General features: G+C 47.5%; 1 protein-coding gene across 2 annotated transcripts; it reads right to left on the bottom strand.

The window, feature by feature from the left end:
- On the bottom strand, nucleotides 1-27369 carry LOC310694240 (COUP transcription factor 2-like). 2 transcript variants are annotated; one of them, XM_083477290.1, is made up of 4 exons: nucleotides 26949-27369; nucleotides 23486-24766; nucleotides 12639-13166; nucleotides 1-1662 (listed from the first exon to the last, which is right to left on the bottom strand). In XM_083477290.1, the coding sequence occupies exons 2-4, from the start codon at nucleotides 23832-23834 to the stop codon at nucleotides 1388-1390; spliced, it is 1152 nt and encodes a 383-aa protein (XP_083333416.1). In that variant the 5' UTR covers nucleotides 23835-24766; nucleotides 26949-27369; the 3' UTR covers nucleotides 1-1387. The 2 variants fall into 2 exon arrangements, with proteins under 2 accessions (XP_083333416.1, XP_083333417.1); XM_083477291.1 differs by lacking the exon at nucleotides 26949-27369 and having other exon boundaries at nucleotides 23505-23902.
- Nucleotides 27370-27497: the final 128 nt, after the last annotated feature.

Raw genomic sequence — 27497 nt, 5'->3', positions numbered from 1 at the left:
GCAATCATCAATTTTAATTATAATGCCAGCTCCATCATTTATTTTTTTTAATTAAATCTACTTGATAGATGCTACATTTTTCCTTTTTTTCTTTTTTATCGTCTCCCCTCATCCCCCGCATCCAAGAAAGGAACCCACAATCCATAAGATGAGATCTTCCGCCGCTGCGCTTACAAAGAAACCATCAGAAATTTAAAAAATTATGGGTGTTGAATTGTATGTAAGTACATTTAGCTGGGCAACGGGAGTAGGATATAATCTGAGTTTATTTTATTTTATAAATAGCATGTTTCCCCCTCCAGGTAAGAGACATCCCAAATCATTTTGCCCCTCCTTTAGATTAAAAAAAGAAGAAGTCTCTCCCCTGTCTATCTCCTCTTTTTTGCACATGAATGGAATCAACTGCCCCGACTCCAATTCTGGGTTTGTTCGTTTTTTTCTGTATCTCTTCCGCTTCATGTATGATATGAAGCTATGATAGCCACCATCACTTTCAAACATCATAGATTGTAGACAGTTCCCTAGGCTGTAAAGGCCCACAGGGAAGGAGTCTTGGAAGATATGCAGGCTTTTTGCAATATTGTAAAGGACACTTTCACACATATTGGCCTGAAAAAGAAAGTCCTTGTTATAAAAAGAAAAGAAAAGCAGGCTGAGGAGGCAAGTCTTTTCTTTTTGATCGGTCTGAAGAGGCAAGTCTTTTTTTCCCCCAATTGCCCCAGCCCTTTTCTCCCTCGTTACACATTTATGCACAAACGCAAAAGGGAAGGCGAAAGATTGTTTGAGGTGCCGTTGCACAATTGAGGCTCAGCAAGCCACACGTGTTTTTGCGCATCGCCAAGTTTGTATCGCAATCCACTGCAAACCTTCACCTTGGCCTCTAGTCGCCAACACGCTGTCAACAAAACATTCACCAGTTGAGAAGGTGGGCCCAAGGCAAACCCGCCAATGAAGTTTATAGAAATCTCTTAGAAATGGGACAACGAAAGATCTCAGGTTCTCGATCCAGAATGCCCTTGTTCCATTATAATTCCTTGAGGGGAAAGGACATTCTTGTAGACAAAACACATTTTAAAAAATAACCATCCAAGGATCAAGCTCATTTTAAGAATACGGCCGACATTTTGTTTTGTCTGCGATATAAATATGGAAGGGCAGGGATTGCTTGTCCAAAGTCACTCCCAAGAAACCGGGAAAGTGCCCTCAAGCTCCACCTCCTTGATGTCACTTCCTGGTTGTCTCGAGGGCCGCCATTTTGGAGGGAGCACAGGTGAGACGCTCTGTCTCCCTGAGCGACAGCCCACCGCTGTCTGCGCACCAACCAGGCCCCCGTCGCCCAGTTTGGGGGGCAAAGGCAAGAGTCACAGCCTCCAACCCCCGGCTGCTTTCACTGCATGGAGATGTAAGGCCAGTTGAAGCTGGACCCGGAAAGGAGCATGTCTCGAATCAGCGTCTCGATGGGGGTCTTGCCTACCAAGCGCACAAAGAAGAGTTGCTCGATGACAGGGGCGGAGACGATGCGCAGAGAAGGGAGGCGGAGGAGGAGGCGCCCAAATCGGCTGGGCTGGTTGGGGTACTGGTTCCGGACGTACTCTTCCAAGGCACACTGGGACTTCTCCTGGACGTTCTCCACATGGCACAAGTCCGTCAGCCCCACCGCATCTGCAAGGGGGAGAAGGAAAGAAGGTTCGCACGGGAGATCAACTGATCGGAGTGAGAGCCCAGCTGATGGATAGAGAAGATCCTATCTAGGCCACATCCTATTCTCTTCTTTTGTATATAATTTTTTATTATTTTCCTTATACATACTGTTACAGTCCTCATACATACTTTTACAGTACAATACAATAAATCACAGGGACGCAGGTGGCGCTGTGGGTTAAGCCACAGAGCCTAGGACTTGCCAATCAGAAGGTCGGCGGTTCGAATCCCCGCGACGGGGTGAGCTCCCGTTGCTGGGTCCCTGCTCCTGCCCACCTAGGACTTCGAAAGCACGCCAAAAGTGCAAGTAGATAAATAGGTACCGCTCCAGCAGGAAGGTAAATGGCGTTTCCGTGCGCTGCTCTGGTTCGCCAGAAGTGGCTTAGTCATGCTGGCCACATGACCCGGAAGCTGTACGCCGGCTCCCTCGGCCAATAAAGCGAGATGAGCCCAGAGTCGGCCACGACTGGACCTAATGGTCAGGCGTCCCTTTACCTTTACAATAAATCACATAGATACTATTAGCTCTGCCAAGCTTGTGACTTCCCTCCATCCCTTCAGCAAGTATCCCTTATTTTCTTATATCGCGAATTCTATTTATAAACCTTGTATCTGTGGTACATTGTAAGCTATTTCAGTCCTGCCAGTGTTTTAAAAGTTTTGCAATTATCCTTTATATACACCATAGATTTACTCCAATTTTCTTGAAACCTCTGATCGTCCTGGTCCTGAATTCTTCCCGTCAGTTTGGCTAACTCCACGTAGCTCATCATTTTTGTCTGCCACTCTGCAATGGTAGGAACGTCTTGCAATTTCCAGTTTGGGGCAAGCATGTTTCTTGCCGCTGCCGTGGCATACATAAAAAGTCTTTGGTCCACTTTCTTAATTTCCTTACCCATCAAACCCAACAAAAAGGCTTCTGGGTTTTTTTGGGAAAGTGTATTTAAATATTTTCTTGAGTTCATTGTAAATTAACTCCCCAAAATTCTTAACTTTATCACAAGTCCACCATATGTGGTAAAAGTCACCATCCGCTAAGCCAGCATCCTATTCTCACAGGGGCCAAACATATGCACAAGCCGAAGCCCACACCAGGGCCACAGCACAACCAAAACTCCAGCTCCTACAACCCTGGATTTACAGAAGCCGTCCCGGTTTCTGATCTGATCCCGGAACATCCCACTTTTCCTTATTTTCACTGGAGAAAAGTTGGAGGGTATGGAGTTATGCGACCCACCCACCCCCGAGCCAGGGAGAAAAGTACCTTATTGGCCCGAATACAAGCCGCACCCGAATATAAGCCACACTTTTAAAATTTCGCAGGCACTCGCACCCGTTCCATTTTACTGCAGCGATATCGTAAAAGCCAGTTTTGTAAGGTCGCAAATCTAAGCCGCACTTTAACTTTTCACAGTCGGAATTTGGGGGGGGGGATGTGGTTTATTTTCAGGCCAATATAGTAACTTTACAACCTTCAGAAGACATCAGAAGACAACCCTGTATAGGGAAGGGTTTTTTTAAAATGGTTCAAGTTTTATTATATTTTTATATATGTTGGAAGATGCCCAGAGCGGTTGGGGGAACCAGCAGCAGCATATCTCTTTTTTCTTGTATCCAAAAATGCAAGAAGGGCTTTTACACTTGCCAGAAAGCTCGGCTCTGCCCTCGCCAGTCTTGGAAGGGTCCTTTAAAAAAGTCCCATTTGACCAGAGAATTTGTGCCTGTCCTTTGGGGGATATAGGAAACCCTGAACACATATTTTTTAGATGTCCCTTTTACAGTGAGGCACATAGAGAAACCTTCAACCAGCTGCTGGTATGGCTTGCTGACCTCCCGGCAAAGCAAAAATTCGATCTTCTCCTATTAAGCAAAGACCACAAGACGACCCGGATGGCCGTCAGATTCTGCGCACAGATCTGTAGGCGCAGACCATCGCCCGATTCAATCTAGTTTGGAAATTCCCAAACCCGGATCCACAGGCGACTTTGGGTCATTTCTCTAAGGTAGTCTATTTTAAAGTTTTTACGTGTTTATATGCCTATCTGTGTTTATAAGCCTATATGTCCCCTACAGGGGACGGGGGTGGCGCTGTGGGTTAAACCACAGAGCCCAGGACTTGCCGATCAGAAGGTTGGCAGTTCGAATCCCTGCGACGGGGTGAGCTCCTGTTGCTCGGTCCCTGCTCCTGCCAACCTAGCAGTTCGAATGCACGTCAAAGTGCAAGTAGATAAATAGGTACCACTCTGGCGGAAAGGTAAACGGTGTTTCCATGCGCTGCTCCAGTTCGCCAGAAGCGGCTTAGTCCTGCTGGCCACATGACCCAGAAGATGTACGCCGGCTCCCTCGGCCAGTAAAGCGAGATGAGCCGCAACCCCAGAGTCAGTCATGACTGGACCTAATGGTCAGGGGTCCCTTTACCTCCTTTACTATGCCTATTGCAATTTTAAACTGAAAATCCATTGTTGTATATATTGGGATTGTAGTTCCATTTGTGTTTCTTAAGCTGGTCTCTGACCATAATAAGTTTTGTGTTCATGAGTGCCACTGATGGCTAATAGCCACGATGGCTGCGCTCTGCCTCTGTGGTCAGAGACAGCAATGTTTCTAAATTTCAGTTGCCGAAAAACACAGGAAAGGAGAGAATTCTCTTGTGCTCAAGTCCTACTTGTGATCTTACCATTCAGGTATTAGCCTCAGTGAGAACAGGATGCTAGACTGAGGGTCTTCTTCCTTTCTTCAGTCTTAGGTGATTCTTGAAATGAGCATCACTTTACCAAATTCAGTCATTTTACTCTCTCGCCCTGACCTAGCCACTGTGATCCACGCAACGGTCACCTCCAGACTGGATTATTGTAACTCACTCTACGTGGGGCTGCCCTTGAGATTGACCCAGAAACTCCAGCGGGTGCAGAATGCCACGGCAAGACTCCTTATGGGGTCCTCACTGTGGGATCACATTCACCCAGTGCTCTACCAGCTGCACTGGCTCCCGGTGGAGTACAGGGTCAGGCTTAAGGTGCTGGTTTTAAAGCCCTATACGGCCTAGGACCCTCATACCTACGGGACCGCCTCTCCTGGTATGTCCCACGGAGAACCTTACGATTTTAGAATGCTGTATTATTTTCCTGTTGTTAGCCGCTCTGAGCCCAGCTTCGGCTGGGGAGGGCGGGATATTATTTATTTATTTATTTATTTATTACATCACCTCCCCCCCCCCAAAAAAAATTCCACTGAGCATAATTCCAGGATTCAATTAAGAGAATATACATTTGAGGGTTGTTGTGTTCCCCCCCCCATGCCTGTTGAGAAGCATTCGCCGCCGCCGCCCCCCCAAGCACTCCAGTGAAATACGTCTCCGAGGGCTGCCGTTTCCCAGCTTGAATGAAACCTTCAAGCTGAGTTCATCCCTCTCCCCCGTTGCGGGAGCCACAAAACAGCTCCATTCAGAGCCCCTCAAATGAGCGCCGTGGCTATTCAGGCCACGAACGCCGCCGCTATTGACAGAGGCCCCCAAAAGGGACCTCACCGCGAATCCATTCACAGCCGCTGCTTTTTTCTAACGCGGCATGGCTAACGCAACAGACATTTAGCTGCGTGGGGAGAATGGGCCGCCCGTCGCCGGCATCAATAGCTGGGACTTGAAAACGCTTACTCTGGCTATGCTGTCGCGGGCCACCAAAGGGATGAAAGGAGCACCAGGGTGTGTGCGTGTGGGGAGAGAAAGGGGGGCAGCTAGATTTGGTTAATTAAAAAAAAAACACACAGAGAGGCGGGCTGTTTATCTGCCAGTCGTGGCGCATTACTCCGGGCATCAAAGCAAATAGTTTCTCCAGCACCTTTGTGAACTCGCCCCCTAGCAAATGCTAGATGACCACAGCAGACATGGGGACGTGAGATGCAGGTTTTGTTCCAACCTATTCTTGCTAAGGTTGCAAGCTCGTAAGGTTAAAGGTACAGTCTGGGGGTACAGAGGTCCCTCACTCTCTTAAAGGGACCCCTGACCATTAGGTCCAGTCGTGACCGACTATTGGGTTGCGGCGTTCATCTCGTTTTATTGGCCGAGGGAGCTGGCGTACAGCTTCCGGGTCATGTGGCCAGCAGGACTAAGCCGCTTCTGGCGAACCAGAGCTGCGCACGGAAACGCCGTTTACCTTCCCACCAGAGCGGTACCTATTTATCTACTTGCACTTTGACATGCTTCTGAACTGCTAGGTTGGCAGGAGCTGGGACCGAGCAACGGAGCTCACCCCGTCACGGGGATTCGAACCGCCGACCTTCTGATCAGCAAGTCCTAGGTTCTGTGGTTTAACCCACAGTGCCACCCGCGTCCCTCTCACTCTCTTAGCTCTGTGCAAAGGCTATGTGCCCAAACTTCCGACAGTTTCCATCTTGCAATAGCAAAGGCAAACTGGCCTTGGGGGCGATTTCAGGAACCAATGTACATTTTGGCAAGGCGAGATCACTTAAGACGCAAGCAAAAAAACTCCCCACACACTCCCTGCCATCGCAAGCTCAGCTACCTGATGCCTTCAAGAAAATAGGCAGCACCGATCGATGGCAGGACGGAATTGAGGAGGTTGCCATTGAGATTCAACAAGTTTATAGACCGCTTCCCAAGACAATGGTGTCAAAGCCATGTACATGGTTGAAACAGAATGCAAAAAAAACCACATGCTCAGAGGGCAGATAGAAACGTAAGAAGGCTCTGCCGGATCCTTCTAGCCCAGACTCCTGTTCTCCCAGCGGCCACCCAGATGCCCCAATGGGAAACTCAGAAGCAGGATTTGAGCACAAGAGCAAATCTCTTCTCCTGCAGTTTCGAGGAACTGGTCTTCAGAAGCATTCCTGCCTCCGACTGTGCAGGCAGAGCATAGACAACATGGCTAATAATAATAATAATAATAATAAATTTATATCCCGCCCTCCCCAGCCGAAGCCGGGCTCAGGGCGGCTAACAACAATAAAATAATACAACATTCTAAAATCATTTCATTATAAAATTAATTCAAATCAAATTGATGGCAACCATTGGGCTAGAGTTCTGTGAAGATTACTAAAAGAGGGAGTCAGGCTGTGCCCTGGCCAAAGGCCTGGAGGAACAGCTCTGTCTTGCAGGTCATGCGGAAAGTTGTCAAGTCCCGCAGGGCCCTAGTCTCTTGTGACGGAGCGTTCCACCAGATCGGAGCCACAGCCAAAAAAGCCCTGGCTCTGGTTGAGGCCAGCCTAACCTCTCTGTGGCCTGGGACCTCCAAGATGTTTTTGTTTGAAGATCTTAAGTTCCTCTGTGGGACATACCAGGAGAGGCGGTCCCGTACGTACGAGGGTCCTAGGCCATATAGGGCTTTAAAGGTTAAAACCAGCACCTTAAACCTGATCCTGTACTCCACCGGGAGCCAGTGCAGCTGGTATAGCACCGGGTGAATGTGATCTCGCAGCGAAGACCTCGTAAGGAGTCTCGCTGCAGCATTCTGCACCCGCTGGAGTTTCTGGGTCAGTCTCAAGGGCAGCCCCACGTAGAGCAAGTTACAATAATCCAGTCTGGAGGTGACCGTCGCGTGGATCACAGTGGCTAGGTCAGGGCGAGAGAGGTAAGGAGCCAACTGCTTAGCTTGGCGAAGATGAAAAAATGCCGCCTTTGTTATAGCTGCAATCTGCGCCTCCATGGAAAGGGAGGTGTCGAAGATTACACCCAAACACTTAACGGATGGTGCTGGCACTAATTGTGCCACCACAAGAGATGGGAGTTGCCCCCCCCCCCAATCCCATATCGTCCCGTCCCAGCCAGAGGACCTCTGTCTTCGAAGGATTTAGCTTCAACCGGCTCCCACATAACCATCCAGCCACAGCTTCCAAACATCTGGTCAGTGTGTCTGGGGCCGAGTCAGGATGGCCATCCATCAACAGATAGTAGCCCTCAATAGCACTCTCCTGCTCCATGAATTTGTGTCATTCTCTTTTAAAGCCACCTAGGCTTTTGCCCCTCGCTGCATCCTGCAGGAGGGAGTTTAACAAGGTGCATTGCAAAGAAGCACTTTCTTCTCTCTCCCCCGAATCTTCCAACGTTCAGCTTCGTTGCACGGCTTCTAGAACTATGGGAGAGGGAGAAAAACTCTTCTCTATCCCCTTTCTCCTTGACATGCATGCAAGGAGCTCTGCTTCTGCAGAGGCCAGCTCTAGGTAGCGGTGCCAGGAGAAAGGTGAAGGGGAGGGTCACAGCTCACAGGTGCACCACCTCCTTGGCATGCAGAAGGGCCCAGGTTAACACACACATGCCCAGCAGCATCTCACGCCCAGCAGCAAATGAGAGGCACAAATACAAGATGGGTGACACCTGGCTTGAGAGCAGTACATGTGAAAAGGATCTAGGAGTCTTGGTTGACCACAAACTTGACATGAGCCAACAGTGTGACGCGGCAGCTAAAAAAGCCAATGCAATTCTGGGCTGCATCAATAGGAGCATAGCATCTAGATCAAGGGAAGTAATAGTGCCACTGTATTCTGCTCTGGTCAGACCTCACCTGGAGTACTGTGTCCGGTTCTGGGCACCACAATTCAAGAAGGACACTGACAAACTGGAACGTGTCCAGAGGAGGGCAACCAAAATGGTCAAAGGCCTGGAAACGATGCCTTATGAGGAACGGCTAAGGGAGCTGGGCATGTTTAGCCTGGAGAAGAGGAGGTTAAGGGGTGATATGATAGTCATGTTCAAATATATAAAAGGATGTCACATAGAGGAGGGAGAAAGGTTGTTTTCTGCTGCTCCAGAGAAGCGGACACGGAGCAATGGATCCAAACTACAAGAAAGAAGATTCCACCTAAACATTAGGAAGAACTTCCTGACAGTAAGAGCTGTTTGACAGTGGAATTTGCTGCCAAGGAGTGTGGTGGAGTCTCCTACTTTGGAGGTCTTTAAGCAGAGGCTTGACAACCATATGTCAGGAGCGCTCTGATGGTGTTTCCTGCTTGGCAGGGGGTTGGACTCGATGGCCCTTGTGGTCTCTTCCAACTCTATGATTCTATGATTCTATGATCTCTAGGGAAGCTCCTGGCCTGAATTCATGGAGAGTCAGTATGGACAACACTGGGTTTGAGGGATATACATTATTATTTCTTCTACTACTACTACTACTACTACTACTACTACTACTACTATTAATACCCTGCCTATCCAGATGGGTTTCCCCAGCCACTCTGGGTGGCTCCCAACTGAATATTAAAAACGTATTAAAAACATGATAAAACATCAAACATTAAAAACTTCCCTAAACAGGGCTGCCTTCAGATGTCTTCTAAAAGTCAGATACAGTGGTACCTCGGGTTACATACGCTTCACATTACAGACTCCACTAACCCAGATAAAGCGGGATATCAAATCCAAATCCAAAATACTACCTCGGGTTAAGAACTTTGCTTTAGGATGAGAACAGAAATCATGCTCCCGCGGCACAGCGGCGGCAGGAGGCCCCAGTAGCTAAAGTGGTGCTTCAGGTTAAGAACAGTTTCAGGTTAAGTACGGACCTCCGGAACGAATTAAGTACTTAACCCGAGGTACCACTGTAGTTGTTTATCCCCTTGACATCTGATGGGAGGGCGTTCCATAGGGTGGGCGCCACCACCGAGAAGGCCCTCTGCCTGGTTCCCTGTAACTTGGCTTCTCGCAGCGAGGGAACCACTAGAAGGCCCTCGGAGCGGGACCTCAGTGTCCGGGCAGAACGATGGGGGTGGAGACGCTCCTTCAGGTATACTATACCGAGGCTATTTAGGGCTTTAAAGGCCAGCACCAACACTTTGAATTGTGCTCGGAAACATACTGGGAGCCAGTGTAGGTCTTTCAGGACCGGTGTTATGTGGTCTTGGCAGCCGCTCCCAGTCACCAGCCTAGCTGCCGTGTTCTGGATTAATGGTAGTTTCCAGGGGGGTTGATCCTCCAGGTCTGATTGGCCTCTTGGCCTGTTTCACAGCAGCAGACTGGTGGTTGTGGGCGGCAGGTTCAAAAATGGATCGTGCTCTCCTATTCTTCCCAAAGGGGCAAGTCGCTTCTGTTTCCCTCCAGCAGGAGGCGAGAGGGAGTCACTCCTCCACCCTCTGCTGGCATAACACAGAATCACTCCAGACCATAGTGGCTTTTTTGGCCATGCAGGTTGTTAAGTCGTGGGTTGACATAGCAGCCGGCACAGCGATTTCTTCAAGTAGCTCTTTATTATGGTAAGCTGGAATAGAACTAACGCGAACAGCTCAGCCGGCCTGTATTTATAGGCAGCCGGCTGTCAACATTGTAACCACAACAGCCCAGAGTTCCCGCCTAAAATAACTGCCGCGGACCTGAGTGAAAACTATCTACAGACCTGAGTGAAAACTATATACAGTATCCCCCTGTTGGCCCAGGGTGAAACTACACTACATAACACAGGTGTTCATTAGTGTCCCAGGGGTCATCTTGTCTGACCTCCCTCCAACGCAGATGCAGGCAGGTGACCACCCCAAACTCTGCTTGCTAGCAAAAGCAAGCTTTCTCCATCCAGTGGGCCAGGAATTGGCCCACCGACACCAGGATAGCCAGCCCACCTTGGCTGGTAACTTGTTCTGGCTCCTTGCTTGAATCTCTTGCCTTTCTGCAACCTCCATACAAGCAAACAGAGGGAAGAAGACTTTCTCATAGATCATCCTGGGACAGAATATGGCAGCTAGACTGGGGACTGGGAGCGGCCACCGAGACCACATAACACAGGTTCTGCAAGACCTACGTTGGTTCCCAGGACATTTCCGGGCACAATTCGAAGTGTTCGTGCGGACCTTGAAAGCCCTAAACGGCTTCGGCCCAGTAGACCTGAAGGAGCATCTCCACCCCCATTGTTCAGCCTGGAAGCTGAGGTCCAGCGCCGAGGGCCTTCTGGCTGTTCCCTCCCTGCGAGAAGCGAAGCTACAGGGAACCAGGCACAGGGCCTTCTCAGTGGTGGCGTTCCCCTGATCTCTCCTAACAACCGCTCGACAGGAAAGGAACGTGTTCCTGAAGCCATTCTGCATTGCAGCCACCTTTGAATTAATTGCGCAATCAGATCCAACACGATCAGAAGAGACCCACATCCTGTTCTCACCATGGCCAGCAAAGTGCCCCCGCCATCATATAATAGAATCATAGAATGATAGAGTTGGAAGAGACCACAAGGGCCATCGAGTCCAACCCCCTGCCAAGCAGGAAACACCATCAGAGCACTCCTGACATATGGTTGTCAAGCCTCTGCTTAAAGACCTCCAAAGTAGGAGACTCCACCACACTCCTGGGCAGCAAATTCCACTGTCAAACAGCTCTTACTGTCAGGAAGTTCTTCCTAATGTTTAGGTGGAATCTTCTTTCTTGTAGTTTGGATCCATTGCTCCGTGTCCGCTTCTCTGGAGCAGCAGAAAACAACCTTTCTCCCTCCTCTATGTGACATCCTTTTATATATTTGAACATGGCTATCATATCACCCCTTAACCTCCTCTTCTCCAGGCTAAACATGCCCAGCTCCCTTAGCCGTTCCTCATAAGGCATCGTTTCCAGGCCTTTGACCATTTTGGTTGCCCTCCTCTGGACACGTTCCAGTTTGTCAGTGTCCTTCTTGAACTGTGGTGCCCAGAACTGGACACAGTACTCCAGGTGAGGTCTGACCAGAGCAGAATACAGTGGCACTATTACTTCCCTTGATCTAGATGCTATACTCCGATTGATGCAGCCCAGAATTGCATTGGCTTTTTTAGCTGCAAACCATGGCAAACCCACAGGCAGGATCGGAGCAGGAGAGCCCTCTCTTCTGCTGCAGTTTCCAACAACTAGGTATTAAGAAGCATCGCTTCCTCTTGACTCTGGAGGCAGAGCACAGCCATTAACCAACGACAGCCTTCTGTTACAGCCATCCAAGATGGCCGATGTTATGTATTGAAGTTCTCACCCTGGCCACCAGGGGTATTGTGTATACAGTGGTACCTCGGGTTACAGACACTTCAGGTTACTGCCGCTTCAGGTTACAGACTCTGCTAACCCAGAAATAGTACCTCGGGTTAAGAACTTTGCTTCAGGATGAGAACAGAAATCGCGTGGTGGCAGCGGGAGGCCCCATTAGCTAAAGTGGTGCTTTAGGTTAAGAACAGTTTCAGGTTAAGAACGGACCTTCGGAACGAATTAAGTTCTTAACCCGAGGTACCACTGTATAGTTTTCACTCAGGTCCACGTAAGTTAATTTAGGCGGGAAACCCTGGGCTGTTGTTGTTACGATGTTGACAGCCGGCTGCCTATAAAAGCAGGCCGGCTGAGCTGTTTGCTGTTCAGTTTAGTTCCAGCTTACTTATAAAGAACTACCGTATTTTTTGCTCTATAAGACGCACTTTTTCCCTCCTAAAAAGTAAGGGGAAATGTGTGTGCGTCTTACGGAGCGAATGCAGGCTGCGCACCTATCCCAGAAGCCAGAACAGCAAGAGGGATCGCTGCTTTCGCTGCGCAGCGATCCCTCTTGCTGTTCTGACTTCACTTCACTGGAGAGGCACTGCGCAGCTTTCCCTCTCTGCACAGTGCCTCTTCAGTGAAGCGGGAGGAGAAACGGAGCCCCTTCCATTTCTCCTCCTGCTTTGCTGGAGAGGCGCTGCGCAGAGAGGGAGAGAATATTTTTTTTTCTGGTTCTCCTCCTCTAAAACTAGGTGCGTCTTATGGTCGGGTGCGTCTTACACAGCGAAAAATACGGTATTTGGAGAAATCTCTGTGTCATTTGCTATGTCCACCCACTACTTAATAGCAGACATCGCTGCCTCCTGCAGCAGTGAGTTCCATAGTTTAACAATGCCCTGCGTGAAGGAGGACTTTCTCTGGCTTGCCCCGAATGATGAAATGGCGAGTCAGAGCATGGCCGTCATGGCCGCCGATAGCCCTCTCCTCCTCCTCCGATCCGGCAGTGCGCGATGCTCACCTGGGGTGAAGAGGACGATGGCCTTCAGGCAGGAATACTCGGCCGAGTCGACGTGCAGAGCCTTCAGCTTCTCCACCTGCTCCTGGAAGACGCGGATGTGGTCCATGAAGGCCACCACGCGGTCGGCGGACATGGGCGAGGCGTGGAGGCCGGCGGCGGCCAGGAGGGGAGCCACGTGGAGAGGCATGGAGCACTGGGCGGCGTTGAGGACGAAGAGCTCGCTCCAGGTCATGCGCAGAAGGCAGACCTGGTCGGCCAACTGGAAGTCCGGGAAGAAGGGGATGTTCTTGGCCCATTCGATGGCGCTGAAGAGGAGGCGGGCGGCCAGCTCGCAGATGTTCTCGATGCCCATGATGTTGTTGGGCTGCAGGCACTGGGCCCCATAGCGGGAAGTGGGGTAGGGCTCTGCCCGGAGGAGGAGGGAGATGAAGCCCGTCAGGTATGAGTGGCAATTGTAGGGGTCTCCGTTGGTGAAGGGGTACTGGCCCGGGCTGGGCTGCGCGGGAGCCATGCGCCCCCGTTGCACGGCTGGAGGGAGACAAGAAGGGAGGGAGGGAGAAAATGATGTATAGGTTGCTTCTATATGCAATGGCAGCAGAAAGGAGGATGAAATGGATGGACTATGCAGAATTACCGTATTTTTTGCTCTATAAGACTCACTTTTTCCCTCCTAAAAAGTAAGGGGAAATGTGTGTGCGTCTTATGGAGCGAATGCAGGCTGCGCAACTATCACAGAAGCCAGAACAGCAAGAGGGATTGCTGCTTTCACTGCGCAGCGATCCCTCTTGCTGTTCTGGCTTCTGGGATTCAGAATATTTTTCCCCTTGTTTTCCTCCTCCAAAAACTAGGTGCGTCTTGTGGTCTGGCGCGTCTTATAGAGCAAAAAATATGGTAGATAAACTAACAGGAAGGATTCGAAACCTGCGGGACCAGAGATTCTCAGAAGGCTGGAGTCAATTTACGGACTATTTGAAAACTAATTGTGATGAACAGATCACGCTAGTAGGTTGGTAAGAAGTTTTGTAAGGTGAATTATTTGAAATATTGCCCCAAAAAAAGACATTGAGGAGAATTACAGTGGTGCCCCGCAAGACGAATACCTCGCAAGACGAAAAACTCGCTAGACGAAAGGGTTTTTCGGTTTTTGCGTTGCTTCGCTAGACGAATTTCCCTATGGGCTTGCTTCGCAAGACGAAAACGTCTTGCGAGTTTGTTCGCTTTTTTCTTAAAGCCGCTTGAAGAGGCGCAGTTGCGACGGACCGTGCTTCGCAAAACGAAAAACATCGCAAGATGAAAAGACTCACGGAACGAATTAATTTCGTCTTGCGAGGCACCACTGTATTAGTTAAGGATAATTAAAGGTAATATGTAATTAAGCAATGCATAATAAGTGATAAAGAACGGAACATCATCAGAGGCGTTGACGGAAGTACAAAAATATTGCATAAGAAGAGAAGTTATGTTGCATGAATGTTGGAATTAATATGTTAAAAATAATAAAAATGTATATAAAAAAGAAAAAATGATGTATAGATAATAAGTAATAATAATAATTTATTATTTATACCCCGCCCATCTGGCTGGGTTTCCCCAGCCATTCTGGGCGGCTTCCAACAGAATATTAAAATACAATAGTCTATTAAACATTCAAAGCTTCCCTAAACAGGGCTGCCTTCAGATGTCTTCTAAAAGTCTGGTAGTTGTTTTTCTCTTTGACATCTGGTGGGAGGGCGTTCCACAGAGCGGGTGCCTCTACCGAGAAGGCCCTCTGCCTGGTTCCCTGTAACTTGGCTTCTCATAGGGAGGGAACCACCAGAAGGCCCTCAGATGGACCTCGGTGTCCAGGCAGAAAGATGGGGGTGGAGACGCTCCTTCAGGTATCTAACTCTGGTTAAACTAGCAAAAATGTGCAAAACTAGAGAAAACAAGCGTTGGAAATGTAAAACAAGAGAAGGTACATTTTTTCATAAATGGTGGAATTGCAAAATTGTTAAGAATTATTGGGAAATGATTTATAATGAAATGAAGGTGTTTAAAATAACCTTTGCTAAAAAAAACCCAGAAGATTACCTGCTAGGTATTACAGGAATGGACTTACCAAGATCACAAAAGAATTTGTTTATGTACGCAACCACGGCTGCACAAACAGCACAACATTGGAAAGAAGAAAGCGTCGCGGCCAAAGAAGATTGGCAAGTTAAATTAACGGAATATGCTGAAACGGCAAAGTTGACAATGAAATTAAGAGGAAGCGACAACAAGGAATTTAAGAAAGAATGGAAGGACTTTATTGCAATGTACACAGGTTAATACATTGGCAGAGTTTTGAGAATTCTTGTAATTTTATTATGAATGGACAATAAGAAATTCAAATGGTTAAAACTTTATAATGGACAGGTAGTACATTGATATACAATGGAACCAAGGAAGGGATTAGGGGGGGAGTCAATTTGTTTCATTTTGGTTTTTATTGTTGTTTGTTTTGTTTCTGTTATTGTTGGAAAATAAATAAAATATTATCGGGGGAAGAAGGGAGAAAGCACATGATTCGCATCTCAGCATTTATTTCAGGAAACCAATATGCTGCTACGTTGTCCTGGGGAGGGGAAAATTTTATCTCCTGGACTTCTGACTTAAGATTCTCAGTATTCAACACCAATCCTGCTTGGGAAACGAAGGATGCAAATGTTTCCATTTCGTTTCCTTATTATTATTTTTCTGTAGTGATTGCCAGTATGTGGTCTCTTTAATCGTTTTTATTTGGTTTTACAAATGAAGAGCTGTAACAATGCCCAATACACATTTCTCTGAATCTAGTGTCAACATTTCCAAATGCGTATTATTTCAGTCTATATTTTGTATCACCTTGCCAACAAAGGTCCGTATAGTTAAAGCTATGGTTTTCCCAGTAGTGATGTATGGAAGTGAGAGCTGGACCATAAAGAAGGCTGATCGCCGAAGAATGGATGCTTTTGAATTATGGTGCTGGAGGAGACTCTAGAGAGTCCCATGGACTGCAAGAAGATCAGACCTCTCCATTCTGAAGGAAATCAGCCCTGAGTGCTCACTGGAAGGACAGATCCTGAAGCTGAGGCTCCAAGACTTTGGCCACCTCATGAGAAGAGAAGACTCCCTGGAAAAGACCCTGATGTTGGGAAAGATGGAGGGCACAAGGAGAAGGGGACGACAGAGGACGAGATGGTTGGACAGTGTTCTCAAAGCTACTAAAATGAGTTTGACCAAACTGCGGAAGGCAGTGGGAGACAGAAGTGCCTGGTTTGCTCTGGTTCAGGGGGTCACAAAGAGTCGGACACGACTAAACAACAACAATATTTTGTACCTGTCCATATTGTCCATCATATTTGATCCATTACAAGCATTATTAGAATCCTGGTAATGTTTTCACCTGCTTTACAATGGTGTCCTAAATAAATTATAATTCCCCCCCCCCCCATTCTTTCTTGAAGTTCTCGTCTTCTTGATTCCTGAGCTTTCCGGTCAGTTTTGCCATTTCGGCGCAGTCCAACAGCTTAGTTTGCCATTCCCCTATCGTAGGGAGATTGCCAGTATGTTTTTAACAGAATTATAAGGTTGGAAGGGACCCTTCCGGGGCCATCAAGTCCAACCCAGTACAACACAGGAATCTTATAGACAGATAGGTAAAGGTAAATGGACCCCTGACCATTAGGTCCAGTTGTGACCAACTCTGGGGTTGCGGCGCTCATCTCGCTTTACTGGCCGAGGGAGCCGGTGTACAGCTTCCGGGTCATGTGGCCAACATGACTAAGCCGCTTCTGGCGAACCAGAGCAGCGCACGGAAACGCCGTTTACCTTCCCTCCAGAGTGGTACCTATTTATCTACTTGCACTTGGACGTGCTTTCGAACTGCTAGGTTGGCAGGAGCTGGGACCGAGCAACGAGAGCTCACCCCGTCGCGGGGATTCAAACCGCCGACCTTCTGATCGGCAAGTTCTAGGCTCTGTGGTTTAACCCACAGTGCCACCCGCTTCCCCTATAGACAGATAGGTAATTTTAATTACATTGTTTAATTGTTTTTTAAATGGTTGCACCCCTCAAAGAAAAATAATAATTAGCAGTTCTTATTTTATTTGTAAGCCGCCTTGAGTCCCTGTCAGGGAAAAAGGCAGGATATAAATTGACCTCCTATTATTATTATTATTATTATTATTATTATTTTGTTTGCTTTGTATATAGTATGATGCAATAACATGCCATTGGGGTTGTTAGTAATCACAGTGAAAAAGAAAATTGAAAATTAAGTAAGAAGCGTCAAAATTGAGATGTGGAAAATATGGAAACAACGAGGAGAAACAGGACTAAGATGTGGAGATTTGCTTCAGAGATCCAGACCCTTGGGGAGCCCCGAGAAATTAATAATTATAATTTGGACTATAATTTTGTCTCTTTTTTAGTTTTTTATTTTAATTGGAGTATTATGATTGGATATATTAAATGGATGTTTTTTATTGGAAAATCAATAAAAATGATTTTTTTAAAAAAAAGCTTGTGTCAAGGCAAAGGGAACCCTGCCCTGCTTCCTCCCCACCTTCTGCATGATTGGCAGGACCAGCAGATCAGGGGGCGCTCAGCTCTGGCCCCACAAACAAGCCTGCTGGATCACGCCAGGGGCCCGTCTTGTCAGAAACCCGCAAGCATGACTTCAGCACAAAAGGCCCTCTCGCCTCCTGCAGTTCCTGCAGCAACTGGCGTTCAGAAGAATTGCTGCCTCTGACCGTGGACGCAGAAGCACAGCCATCGTCGCTAGCAGCCATCGATAGCCCTCTTCATGAACCAGCCCAACCCTCCTTTAAAGCCATCCAAGTTGGTCGCTGTCCCTGCTTCTTGTGGCAGGGAGTTCCACAGGTTGTGCTGTGTGAGCAAGCTCTGAAAACACCGTCTCAAATCTTCCCGCATTCTCTCTCCTCCAAGGAATCCTTTGCCCCCTCCAGACAACTTTTTTTTTTAAATCACTGAGCCATGATTAGTTGTTTCTCTACCTGCTACTGGGGCGGTCAGACACCGTGCTGCTTTCAACACTGCTGGGGGCTCAGTCTAATTCTGCCAAGATGTTTCCTTTTACTCCATTGTTTCTACATTTGTAGGGAGGAGGTAAAAAGAAATTATACAAGTAACTGTGCGGTATGAAGAAACGGATAGACAGTGAGATTAATTGGAAGTCGGTTTTAAATTTCTTTTCTACAAATTTTATAATTGTGTTCAATACCAGGAGTATATATGATGATAATTATATTAATCTTCTGATAGTGTAGTGGCTTGTTTGATTTTTCTGTTATTTGTTTGTTTGATTGTATGTTTGTTTACTTATATGTACATCTGTTTTTCATAAATGCATTTATTTTAAATTAATAAAGATATATTAAAAAATAAAAAATGATTTTAAAAAACACTGCCGGGGGCTTGCAACTATTTTGAGGCAGCTGCACTGGTTTCCTTTCTAATCTGTGCACTTCTTGAAACCTTTCCCAGAAATCCTGTAGCTTTTTATCCTGCAAATGTTCCCACAAAAGCCAAGCAGATGCCCACAAGCCAGACCCAAATGCCAGGGCACTTTCCCCCCATGTGGTTTCCTAGAACTGCTATTATTCAGCAGCTACTGCTTCCAACAGTAGAGGCAGAAAATAGCCATTGCAGCCAGCAGATGTTGGTAGCCTTAAAGGTAAAGGTAAAGGGACCCCTGACCATTGGGTCCAGTCGTGGCCGACTCTGGGGTTGCAGCGCTCATCTCACTTTATTGGCCGAGGGAGCCAGCGTACAGCTTCCGGGTCATGTGGCCAGCATGACTAAGCCGCTTCTGGCGAACTAGAGCACCGCATGGAAACGCCGTTTACCTTCCCACCGGAGTGGTACCTATTTATCTACTTGCACTTTGACATGCTTTCAAACTGCTAGGTTGGCAGGAGCAGGGACCGAGCAACGGGAGCTCACCCCGTCACGGGGATTAGAACTGCCGACCTTCTGATTGGCAAGTCCTAGGCTCTGTGGTTTAACCCACAGCGCCACCCGCGTCCCTTGTTGGTAGCCTTATCAGCCATTAATGTGTCCAATCGTCTTGCAAAGGAGCCCCTCTGCTTAAATATGGAGGGGAAGAAACGGGATCTTAAGTGGCGCATCCTAAAAAATAAAGAAGAAGAAAGCGCAGAGGAAGGACAGAGAGAAGGAAAGGGGAAAGGTAAATAATTTTGAAGGGCGAAGATGAAAAGGAGGAGATGCTGTCCTACCCTGGGTGGTTCTTGGAAAGACAAAGATGGCATGAATCAAGGGGAACGAGGGAAGAAATTGCAGGAGCAGAGAGGAGGATGATTCAGCAAAGGGCACGTGGTTGGCAAGGGTAGATAATCAAGATCTGCCTTTGTAAAAGGGTTGCAGAGGAAGAGGAAGGCAAAGAAAGGGAGAAAAGGAGGAGAGAAAGCAAAGAGGAGGCGTGGAGGGAATTGGGGGGAAATGAAGAAAAGGGGAACTGGCGGAAAACAGGATAGAAACGGGAGAGAGTCACAAAGGAAAACGGGAGGCGGGGAAAGCAGAAGAGGGATGGAAGGAAGATGAAGAATTAGGGTCCCCACATAGGCACTTTGTATAGTGCTCTCGTAAGAATGCAATAGGATGCGGGTGGCGTTGTGGGTTAAACCACAGAGCCTAGGACTTGCCGATCAGAAGGTCAGCAGTTCGAATCCCCACAACGGGGTGAGCGCCCGTTGCTCGGTCCCTGCTCCTGCCAACCTAGCAGTACGAAAGCACGTCAAAGTGCAAATAGATAAATAGGTACCGCTCCGGCGGGAAGGTAAACGGCGTTTCGGCTCTGGTTCGCCAGAAGCGGCTTCATCATGCTGGCCACATGACTCGGAAGCCATACGCCAGCTCCCTCGGCCAGTAAAGCGAGATGAGCGCCGCAACCCCAGAGTCAGCCACAACTGGACCTAATGGTCAGGGGTCCCTTTACTTTTAAGAATGCAATAAGAGCCCGTTGGATCAGGCCAAAGGGGTCCAGTCTAGTCCAGCATCCTCTCCTCACCAAGGCCAAATACCTGTAAGAAACTAGGGATGTAAATAGACTTCCTCTGGAACGTAAAGACATCAGAAGAGCCCGGCGCCTGGGTCAGGTCAAGTGGAGGCCTTGTAGTCCTGCCTCCTCTTTTCACAGTGACCATCCACATGCCTCTTTGGAAGCCCAAAAGGAGGGCCTGAGCGCAACAGCAGTGCTCTCCACGCTTGCGATTTGCAGCAATCGGCTTTCAGAAGCTTTCCTGGAGGCAGAGCAAAGCCGCAGTGCCTGGTAGCCAACAGGGGCTAGTGCTAGTGACAAATAGCCCTCTCCCCTCCATCAATTTGCCCAGTCCTCTTTTCAAGCCTTGGTGGCTGCCTCTGCCCTCATGTGGGAGGGAGTTCCAGAGTCTAGCTACGTCTTGTGTGAAAAAGCTCTTTCTTTTATCTGTCCCGAAGGTTCAGGACAATGGCAGGGCAGCTATTTCCCATTCGACAGAGTTTGCCGCTGCAAAGGTTTCGCAGCAGAATCTCTGCTTTGTTCCCAGTCAAGTCCCAGCACTCCCTGCTGAAATCCTCCTCACTTTTCATGCCACAAATAAATTGAAATTAAACCAGGTCCCCTGGAGAGCAGAAGTAAATAAAATCAGGACAGGGGTGGAAGTAGCCGGTGCGCAAATCTGTCGATTTTAGTTATCGTTTTCTCAGCCTTTAACTCAAATGGCCTGATTTAATTCTTTGCCCTGCTTTCCATAGAATGGCAGAGTTGGAGGGGCACCCCCAAAGGTCATCTAGTCCAACCCCCTACAATGCAAGAATCGCAGTTTGCCCCTCTGGGTGGCAATAATATACGGACATTGAGGAAGCACTGCAGAACGCAGCTAATAAAGCAGAATGATGTGTGGATGGTTCAGGAAAAGGCCGTAGCTCAGTGGCAGAGCAAGGACCCTGCGTGCACAAGGTCCTGAGTTCGATCTCTGCCATCCCCACATACCGCTGGAAGAGACCCCTTGCCTGAAATCCTGGAGAGCTGCTGCCAGCCAGTGTAGACAACACACAGCTAGATTGATCCAAGGGGCTGGCTTGGTGTAAGGCAGTTCCCAATTACAACCAATCCTCTATTCAGAACCATGAGGACTAGCTTCTTATTTTTGAATGAAATGACAGCAGCTCAGGAGTAGAGCGATTGCTTTGCATGCTGAAGATCCCACATTTAATCCCTGCTTGAAACCCCAGAGAGCCTCTTCCAGTCAGCAGAGACAATAATGAGCTAATTGGATCAATGTTTGGACTCCGTATAAAACAGGTTATTCTGTTTCTATGCACAAATCTATCCGCCATTAACGCACCATTGGCCACTAAGGCACCAGTGCCTTTTTAAAAAGCACCTTTCCCAGTATCAAGCATTTCAGACCAGCAGAGGAGGCCTTGGTAGTAAGGGTGCCACCACCAAGGAGGCCCGGTTGGCACTGACAGGGCCTCCTTGGTGGTGGCTCCCCATTTGTGAAATGCCCTCCCGAGCGAGATGCGCCCGCCTGCCTCGTAATTGACTTTCAGGAGGGATTTTAAAAACATCCCTCTTTACCCAGGTTGCCATTTGGGGGTTGAAAGAAGACTGTTTCCGGTGACCCTCAGATCCCTGGACAGAGAAAAGGGGAAGACTTTTTCACCCAGTGCATCGTTAAACTGCGGAACTCCCTCCCACAGGAGCCACTGGGGCCAACTGTGCTTTTGTGTGTTGCACTTTGTGCTTGCAAGTTTCCCACTGAGGCATCTGATCGGCCACTGTGAGAACAGGATCCTGGACTACATGAGCCACTGGCCTGATCCAGCGGGCTCTGCTTATGTTCTTTCCCTTCTACATGATTGATAGGTTTTCCACCCTGGGCTCCTTCGAGAGGAAGCGTGGGATATATAAACTGAATGAAGTGCTTTTGACACTCAAGCCGTATCCTTTTAGGGCCCACGTTATTTTTGCGATTGTTAGCCGTTTCAATACAGTGGTACCTCGGGTTACATACGCTTCAGGTTACAAACGCTTCAGGTTACAGACTCTGCTAAGCCAGAAATAGTACCTTGGGTTAAGAACTTTGCTTCAGGATGAGAACAGAAATCGTGCTCCGGCAGCGTGGCAGCAGCAGGAGGCCCCATTAGCTAAAGTGGTGCTTCAGGTTAAGAACAGTTTCAGGTTAAGAACGGACCTCCAGAACGAATTAAATTCTTCACCCAAGGTACCACTGTACTGTGTTTTAGTTGGTGGAACCTGCCCTGGGAACTTAGGTTGAAAGGCAGGTAACATATGAATACATAAATAATAAGACTATTGATGCATCAATGACATTTCGCAGAATACACCCACAGAAAAAGAAAAACCAGGGATGCTGGAAACTCAGTGCTTTTGGCACAGACTGGCAGTTGCTTTCGAGGGCAAGAGAGCCTCTGCCAGCGGGGATGAAACCTGGGACCTTCTGCAAGCCAAGCAGCTGCTCTGACCACTGAGCTACGCTCCTTCCCCTTGCTCTCCGGAGGAGCCCTAAGGCAGCATGGAGGAGCAGAGCAAGTAAAGGGATGTCACAACTTCCAGAAAAGGAAAGAGCAAGAGAGATCCAAACAGGGGAAAACAGATAATGGAGGCATACAATTTGGACAAGAAAATTGGTTTCCAGGTGGAAGAATCAAAATTAGAAACAGAACTGTTAGAACCCAAAACTAAGATTTTGTCAAGGATGTACAATCTGCTGTTGAAATGGAACACTCAGGATGAAACGGTGAAATCTGTTATGATTAAATGGGCACAAGATGTTGGACATAATATAATGATGGCTGGCTGGGAACAGTTATGGACCACAGGTATGAAGTTTACGGCATGTAATGCCTTAAGAGAGAATATTATGAAAATGGTATACAGGTGGTACATGACACCAGTCAAGCTTGCGAAAATCTACCACTTGCCCGATAACAAATGTTGGAAATGTAAAGAAACTGAAGGTACATTCTTTCACCTTTGGTGGATGTGCCCAAGGATTAAGGCTTTCTGGGAGATGATTTATAATGAATTGAAAAAAGTATTTAAATATACTTTCTAGAAGAAACCAGAGGCCTTTCTCCTGGGCATAGTCGGCCAATTGGTGCCAAAGAAGGATAGAACTTTTTTTATGTATGCTACAACAGCAGCAAGAATACTTATTGCAAAGTATTGGAAGACACAAGATTTACCCACTCTGGAAGAATGGCAGATGAAGGTGATTGACTATATGGAACTGGCGGAAATGACTGGCAGAATCCGAGACCAGGGAGAAGAGTCGGTGGAAGAAGATTGGAAGAAATTTAAAGACTATTTACAGAAATATTGTAAAATTAATGAATGTTAGAATGATGTTGGATAGAAACTAAGTGGTTTTTAGCTGCAATACTATAAGGGAATATGAAAAATGGATTACGAATAGGTAAAGATGTAATGGTACAATATTTTAAAATTAAAGATTAGGATAAAGAAAGAGGGGAAGGATTTGCTGAACCAACAAACTGAATTGGAATACAAAAAAGGGAGGCGTGAGGAGGTCCGGGAAACAAGCTAATGAAAAATAAGTAATGGAAAGATTGAGTTGTTTTTAATTACTTTTATTTTGTATTTTTCTATTTTTCTTTTTTAATATTTTGAAAAATTTTAATAAACATCTTATATAAAAAAAAGAAAACGGGGAAGAAGAAGAAATGGAAGACTGGCTTCTGGAGAGCGAAAGGAGGAGAGGGAGATTGCAAGAAAACAGAGAGAGAGAGAGAGGAGGAGGAGATGTGTGGGACACCCCCCCCCCCAGGCAACCCACCTTCACGGCGCATGCCAACCTTGAGGCACTTGGTGAGGCGGCAGTGCTGGCACTGGTTGCGGTGGTGTTGGTCGACGGGGCACTGGCGGCTGGCACGGCAGGTGTAGCTGAGGTTGCGGCGAACGGAGCGCTTGAAAAAGCTCTTGCAGCCCTCGCAGGTGAACTGGCCGTAGTGCTTCCCACTGGCCTTGTCCCCGCACACCAGACAGTCCACGGCCGAGGCCGACGCCTTGCCCTCCCCGCTGCTGCCCCCGCTGGGCTCCTGGGGGGCTGGGGCTGGCAGCTGCGGCGGGACCCCTGGAGGAACGCCTGGAAGCTCTTCCTGCCAGGGGGTCACCACCAGAGCCATCCTGGGAGAGGGGTCGTAAGGAAGGGGCAGGAAAGGAGGGGAGTGGGAGGGGAGAAAGGGGGTGAGAATTGCAGGGGGGTTAGAGAGAGATCTAGCAGAGGGGGGGTTGGTTGGAGGAGCTATGGGGCTGGCTGCAGAGGCTGGGAGGTCAAGAAGGGGCAGCAACGGGCAAGAGAATGACGGCTAGGGAGAGAAGGAAAGGATGAGATGGGCAGGAAGGCTGGGGAACAGGTGGCAAGAGGAGAAGAAAGGAGGGAGAGAAGGAAGGAAAGGAGGAGGAGGAGGGAAGAGGAATAGAGAAGGGCAGGGGGTGAGTGGCTGAGGTTTGGGAAGGAGAAGGTGGAAAGGACCAGCCGTGAAGGAGGGAGAGAAGGAGGAAGCAGGTAGACAGGAGGAAGAGGATGAAACAGATCCTAAAGAAAGTGGGGTTATAAATCTACTTTCCAGCAGAACAGCAAACAACTGCATGCTTTGCAAAGGGGGGGGGGTTAGGGAGAAGAATAAGGAATGAAAGGAGGGGCGTCTTTGGCAGTTTCTCCCCCCACTCCTCGCCCCACAAGTCCGAGCAGGCAACTGTAAACGAAGGTTTTCTTCCGTTCTTCCAAAAGCGGCAGAGGGAATCCCAAAATCCCCACTAGTAAGAATCAGTGCCGGGAGGGGAAATTGCAGTCGCCTCTCTCCATTTTCCTCCCCGTGGGTCTTCCCAAAAGAAGCAGTCTGCCTTCTTCGCTGGAGAAAGAAGATCACAATGCCTCGATTTGGCAGAAGCCCAGCAGAGAGAAGGGAAGGAATCTCGGGTCTTCAGTCGCCAGAGGATGGAAAGCACACAGGCAGCAGGGTTATAACGACTCCGAAAAGGGTACCCATAACCAGAGAGAAAACTTCTTCCAGTGAGGCGGCAGCTGCTAGCAGGCATTCAAATCCTGACAGATCTGTGCATGGGGGTTTTATTTTTTAAAGGAAGGACAGGGAGAGAGAAAAGGTGCAAGAGGTTAGTTTATTTTTAAGAAGAGAGCTCAGCAAACATTGTGCAAGGAAGGAAAAACCAGAAGCCACAGAACTCCCATCCCGGTTGTCTAAAGTTCACATTCCCATCGAGTGTAAAATATACGACATCTTAAGACAGCCTTTTGGGGGCTGTTCATCTGCCTTTTAAGGCAGCGGTGTCCCAAAAGGAACAGAAAATGCAACAAACAAGTCTTTGAGAGGTAGTTTAAAGTCAGTTCCCTGGTGGTGGCTCCAAAGAAACGATCCATCAGATTTTGATGGGCTTCCAAAAGAGAGGGAGAGCCTTCATCCGAAACTGTCTCTGGGATGGATGTTTCATCACCAGAAATGCCCGTCTCTGGGGTTTTAGGGTGCTTCTGCCATTGGGGTGTGGGCAAATTGAAGCCATCTAAGCCAGGGCAAAGACCCCAATCTATCCTCTGTTTCCCTCCCCATTCTGTCCTTTCTATGCTCAAAATCAACAGGCATTCAGATTTCAGTTTTCAAGGAGAGAGAGTTTCTCTAGCAACAGAGAAAGTAGCTTGCATGAATGAGACAGATCTATTCCGGTGAACTATTTTAAGGATCAGGGAGCATGTGGGTTTAACTCTGAACCCCTGTATATATCTTTATTCTCCTACTGACCCCCGATCAAGGTATTAAATACAGCTGATGAAGATCATCTACAGATCAATGAGGGATTTGGGGGTGGGGGCGAGAGAATTTGTCTTTTTCCAAGCGTAGCAAGAATTAAAACGATATTCCTTTTACCAACCCTCTGAAGAATTTATTATCTCCAACCACCTCCTAATAATAGATTTATGAATAAATGTCATTTCCCCCTATAGCAAGGAATGTCCATTGAATAATAAATAATATTTCTTAAAAGCTTTGCGCAGGAAGAAATGGCATCTAATTGTATTGATATTGCTACCTGCAAAATCTGTAATATCAGTAATGCAATACTGTTAAAAGCAATACTGTACATTATTAGCAATATATTCCTATTAATACGTTGCTATTTTTACAGGTAATGGTAATTGATACATCATGATTAACAGCATTAGATTGCTGTTAATAAAATTACTAGTGATTACTGTTGATAACACTATTGTTGCTAATATTATTAGATCCTGTTTCCTTCTCTAGACATTAACGGTCATTAGTAACAACAGTCAATATTTAATAAATATTCATGCCACTGTCTATATACAATTGTGTTAAGCTTTCACCCTATTACAATTAAAGCAACTTTATTAGCATTAGTAATATTTTTAACAGATGTCAAATCCTGCTACGGAAATTACATATAATTTTTTCTTTAATTATAACAGAATATTTAGTACCATTAAACTCGATTTGAATTACCATAATTTCATCCCACAGAAATAATTATTAATAATCCTAGCAAGTGATGCCAGTACAAATGACTGGACACGTTTTTTGTTTTTCAGCTGAACATCAAAAGCCATCCTTAGACATCATTATTGCAAACAACTATTGCAAACAACTATTGCAAACAACAGCAACAATCGTGTTGTTGTTTTTTTAAAGAGAGCAAAAAATCAATTTGTGAAGTTTCTGCCGGTTTTGCAAACTCTCATACATTTTCCCCCAACGAAAGTTCTTTCTTTTTAATTTTTCTTTTTCGGGAGTCCTCATTATCCTGTCTTGCTTTTGCGGGAGAGGGTGGGGATAAATCGCTCCTGACACGGCAAAAACCTTCACCCGTTTACTCAGGAGTAAGCGCGCGCCCCTGCAGTCAGCGGAGGAGCTCGCTACTTTAGGAGGGAGTAAAACTCACAGGTAGGTGTGCCTATAGCACGATGTGGCCTCGTGTCATTTTCTACCTGAAAAGGGGAAAGTACCCCAGAAATAAGGAAACGCTTTTCTTCTCCAACAGGGAGACAAAAAAAAAATAGCAGGCAGCGCTCCTTTGACTTACCACTGCACCCCCGAATAAATTCAAAAACAAATTCCTATCTGTCAGAGTGGGCAGCAATGACTTAACCACAAGCAAAACCACCAAAATAAAATATGGTTTAATAATAATAATATCCCAAAGCGGGGGGGGGGGGCATCTCCTTTACCGGAAAGGAAGAGGGAAAAGGAGGGTAGTACCCAGACCTGCTCGAAAATCGCTTTTAATTCTCCTTCGGAATCCTGCAGAAGAAATTGATGGTTTTCTCTCTTTTTTCCCTTTTCTTTTCTTTGAACCAAATTCCGCCTGAGGGGCTCGAGGCTGTTCCTTGCGCTTCTCCCTCCAGTGCAAAAAAGCAGTAGTTTCTTCTTTTGCGCGCAGCGCGGCGGCCCCGATCCTGAAGTTGCGCCCGCGCGCAGCTCCCGCCCGTGCAAGCTGCCGGACAATGCTTCGGAATTTTATTTTATTTTTTTCCTCCCCCGCTTCCCTCAAAACTGGCTTTAAAAAAAATCCTAGGGACAAGCGGAGCGGGCGAAGAACTTTTCTTTTCCGAGAGATGCGGCGGCGGCAGCAGAAGCAGCAGCGTCGCTCCTCCGTCTCCGCTTGTCAATTTCGCTTCTCCGCCGCCGCTGCTTCTCCTGCTGCCTCGGGTCACGTGCTCCGCGGGAGGGATGCGGGGGGCGCGGAGAGATAGAGACCCATTGACAACGTGGCCATGGCGACTAGGCGGCGCCTTATAAGGCGCGGCGCTCCAT

The sequence above is a fragment of the Podarcis liolepis genome (genome assembly GCF_965112155.1).
Source record: "Podarcis liolepis genome assembly, chromosome: 15".
In the NCBI taxonomy this organism is placed as follows: domain Eukaryota; kingdom Metazoa; phylum Chordata; class Lepidosauria; order Squamata; family Lacertidae; genus Podarcis; species Podarcis liolepis.
The sequence above is the reverse complement of the archived record's forward strand: the minus strand, read 5'-3'. Positions and strand labels throughout refer to the sequence as shown.

What these genes read in the sequence shown, in the direction of transcription:
- LOC310694240 (XM_083477290.1), bottom strand. Translation starts at nt 23,834, where the DNA reads ATGGCTCTGGTGGTGACCCCCTGGCAGGAAGAGCTTCCAGGCGTTCCT. An exon ending in GGTTGGCATGCGCCGTGAAG is followed by an intron (nt 13,167 to 23,485) that starts GTGGGTTGCCTG and finishes GTCTCCCTCCAG; the next exon opens with CCGTGCAACGGGGGCGCATG. An exon ending in CATCGTCCTCTTCACCCCAG is followed by an intron (nt 1,663 to 12,638) that starts GTGAGCATCGCG and finishes TCCCCCTTGCAG; the next exon opens with ATGCGGTGGGGCTGACGGAC.